Source organism: Pyrus communis, chromosome 6, assembly GCF_041283825.1.
Source record: "Pyrus communis isolate YQ-2024b chromosome 6, ASM4128382v1, whole genome shotgun sequence".
Taxonomy (NCBI): Eukaryota; Viridiplantae; Streptophyta; class Magnoliopsida; order Rosales; family Rosaceae; genus Pyrus; species Pyrus communis.
Genome location: NC_142570.1, coordinates 12,248,341 through 12,252,099, shown reverse-complemented (window position 1 = coordinate 12,252,099; position 3,759 = coordinate 12,248,341). Strand labels below are relative to the sequence as shown.

Below are 3,759 nucleotides of genomic sequence, written 5' to 3'. Positions count from 1 at the left end.
CTCTCACTAGGGTTTTCTTGAGGCAAAGAAGATAAACTTTTTCTCCTTTTTCTCTATAGAGGACGGCCTTCCTAGGGGAGTTCACTAGCATCCAACTTCCTCTAGGTAATCCATTTCATCTTCACACCATCATCCTTGGTGTGGAGACTTAGAGGTACCAAACTTTTGGTATTTTTGGAGTTCCTTTCCTCATATCCTCAAGGAGCAAAGGAGCATCAAAAGGGAAGAAAATCACAAGGAAGATCTAAGGAGCTAGGAGGTGACTTGAAGGCCCTCCACTTGGGTGAATCCCTTGTGTAAACAAGGATGAGCTTCAAGGGTAATGAATCTCAAAATCCTTTCTTCTCTTTAATGTTGTTAAAGAGTCTTGTGTTTCACTATTCACTAGGCTTTGAAAGTCATGGGTTTTAGAAATTTTTTTGAATGCATGCCTACTTTAAAGTGTTATTAGTTTGCATATGTGTTCAAATGTTCTCACATATTTTTAGCTAGGATAAAAATTTTCCTTCATGGATGAATTCTTATCTTTCCCCTTGCCTTTGCCTTTCGGCTTGGCCTTGGAAATGGATGGCTTGTTGTGGACCATAGTTGCGGTCCCTACAACGCTCTCTTTCTTCATAGTCCTCTCGGCGGTTACTAACATATTTAGTAACTCAGAAAGAGTGTTATCCATCTTGTTCATATTGTAGTTCATTACGAACTGTGAGAACGAATTAGAAAGAGAAACGATGATAAAGTCCTGGGCCAATTCTCCATCAAGTGGAGTACTTAAGTTCTCAAATTGTTCAATGAATCCAATCATCTTCAGTACATATTGATGCATTAGAGCTCCTTTGATCATTTTGGTCTTCACAAGTTCATTGACAGTGCTGAAGCAACGGTTGCGCGTCCCTTCACCATATAACTCTGCAAGATAGAGTATGATGTAGGATGCACTGTCCATACCCTCATGCTATCTCTGCCGCTCCTCATTCATGGAAGCCAACAGATAGCACTTCGCTTGTGTATCATCCTCAACGTGCTTGTCATACTTAGCACACTTCTCCTCAGTGGCCTCAGGGCCAAGAGGTATGTGAGGTAGAGCCATGTCTAGTACGTAAACAATTTTCTCCAAGGTTAGGAGAATCTTGACATTACGGTACCAAGATGGGAAATCGTGCCCCTCAAGGCAATGCTTGTCAAGTATCTTTGATAGTGTGTTTCCAACAATATCTAAATACATAACAATAAAATAAATTAGTTTGATTGTTGATTAAGTCAAACGATTAGGGCCTTTAAACCAAATGACACCACCCCCTATTTTTGGCAAATCCCATATCCCTCAAGATGGAATCAGGGAGATTTCAAAGAAAGCTCCTAGCGGGTTATGGAAGGCTCACTATTACCAAGCCCATCTCACAATGATATGATGTTGGCTAGCAAAAATAATAACGAGAGGGTAGAGTTACCCATTCACAACAACCTCTTGTGATTACCCATCTAGTTGGCCTCTAGAGAACAATGCCTCACAATGATATGATGTTGGCACCATTTCTCTTAGTTAAGTTTTGACCCACCATGTCGGTTCAGATAGGGGTCCTAGTATGACCTCACAATGACATGATGTTGGCCATACTCGTTGCCTACCTTCACCATATCAAATGTTGAAATAGACTCCTCCTGAGTATAAGCACATACTTTGAACTCCCCCATGATAGGGTGAAGGCGGTGTATGAGTCATAAATGATTGGAGCTTACCATGGTGGAAGGCCACGAAGAAGTATTCAAAGCACCTTTACGCTTTCAACTTAATATTGGATGTTGATTAAGGGATTTTAAGGTCTCATCATTTTATTTATTTAAACATATTGAAATAAATTGTGTCCTATTACAACTACTAGTCCAAGGAAAATGAGATTAGTAGTATATGACATCCCCAATATTCGTTTTCGCAAAACAAATCAATATCAAAATAATTTTTCAAAAAATTGGAGATATATATAACTACTAATTAAGTTCATTTTAGTTTAGTAGCGTATGATACTCTCACTATTTGTTTTTTATCAAAACAAATCAATATCAAAACAATTTTTCAAAATATTGGAAGTATATACTACTACTAAGAGAAGTTTGCATTCCTTTTGAATTTGGACTTTATAGTTATCTTAGGCTCTTTGGATGACTATGGACTTATAAGGTTGATTCAACAACAATCCAACATTGTTTAATAAGATCTAGGGAAGGTAGTGTTGTTTTAGTTACGCGTTTTCAATCCAATTAAAACATTTTTCATTGAGCCATTAGAAACGAAAGACAATCATTCATTGCTAATAAGGGCGTTGGACCCAACAATTCTTAGTCTCATTAAAAACCCCTTTTAATGTCTTCTTAGCACTAGTTAACACTAGAACAAAATATTTCATCTGTCACGGTGGATACCCGTGGTAGATTGCAATCCACCACAGACATTACGCCTGTTAGGAATCAAGACGTGATGAAAAGTCTTAATTTATACCACGGGCAAAGAGCGTTGTTAATTAGAAACTAATCATGGATCAAGCTCATGGTAAATTAAAATCTAACACCACGCGTTATGACAATTATGGTTTACTAATTGACCATGGTGAATGCCTGTTATAAAAAGTTTATCAAAATTTTAAAAAAATAATAATTTAAATATATACAAGATCAACAAATTTGCACATTTACTATAATACAATATTTCATGAATAATCATATACTCAAATTTATTACAAGATGTACAAAGCTAACAACACCACCACTGATTTTTACTACAAAATACCATACTACACATGAAGCACCAGATAGGCCACTAATAACAAGGAAATCGTCACTTGAAAGACTTCACTTTTTCTTGAACACCTCCAAACGAAGTCCTTTGAAGTGAAATACTCTAAGCATGTTGGTGTTACCCTATGAACAATTGAAACAAAAAAAAAAAAAAAAAAAAAAAGTAAAATTACACAATTGTTGGCATTGAAAATGAGTAAGCACCCACAACAACAAAGAGATTCAAACTTGGGCAGGAGTTATTTATTTACCTAATCTTTTGGGAAAACTTTTACTACTAATCTCTCTTTTGGAAAAAGAGTTCCTCTCTCCGTTACACCCATAATGGAGTACGCCGAAAGAATGTGGATGTCCGGCTTGTATTCCTTTTCGTTCACACCCACAACAAACAAGGGAGCATCCTTCCTGGAAGCAGAGGATAACCTTCTTTGCATCTCCCTAGAAGCAAAAATGATAACCTTCTATTTTCAAAAATCAAAGCACAGTATTGGTCAACGAATACAATAAAAAAACTAATGAAAAGAGAGTAACCAAAACATCTAATTTTGATATGTAAGTTCTCATCAAATGAACCATAAAAAGGCAAGTCAACCACAACAATATCAAAATCCACGGGACTACTTCCGAGCATACCATTTTTTTTTTCTCTAAATTTTAGTCGATTCGAAATAAAAGGAAAAACAAAATAAAGATTCATTATAGCGTTCTACCAAAACGACATTATCTATAAATAGAATATGTGTTAAATTATATATTAAAACACAAAAAAAAAATTCTAATTTATAATTGATTAGATCAAATTAAAAGCTAGTTGATTTTTCTCCTGAAAATTGAAAAAAATCAAGGATGACAATCTTAGCATATGAAAGTATTTTCCTTAAAAATGACATTATTAGCAATGAAAGTATTCGTTGACAACGGCGATTGAAAAAACCTCACCCATCACCCAAAAAATATAAACAAATTTCT

General features: G+C 35.6%; 1 protein-coding gene across 1 annotated transcript; it reads right to left on the bottom strand.

Annotated features, from left to right (window-relative positions):
* Window positions 1-484: 484 nt before the first annotated feature.
* Window positions 485-943, bottom strand: LOC137710031 (uncharacterized). Its single transcript, XM_068448993.2, has one exon. It carries the CDS (start codon window positions 941-943, stop codon window positions 485-487), a length of 459 nt encoding a protein of 152 aa, XP_068305094.2.
* Window positions 944-3,759: the final 2,816 nt, after the last annotated feature.

What these genes read in the sequence shown, in the direction of transcription:
- LOC137710031 (XM_068448993.2), bottom strand. Translation starts at nt 943, where the DNA reads ATGGACAGTGCATCCTACATCATACTCTATCTTGCAGAGTTATATGGT.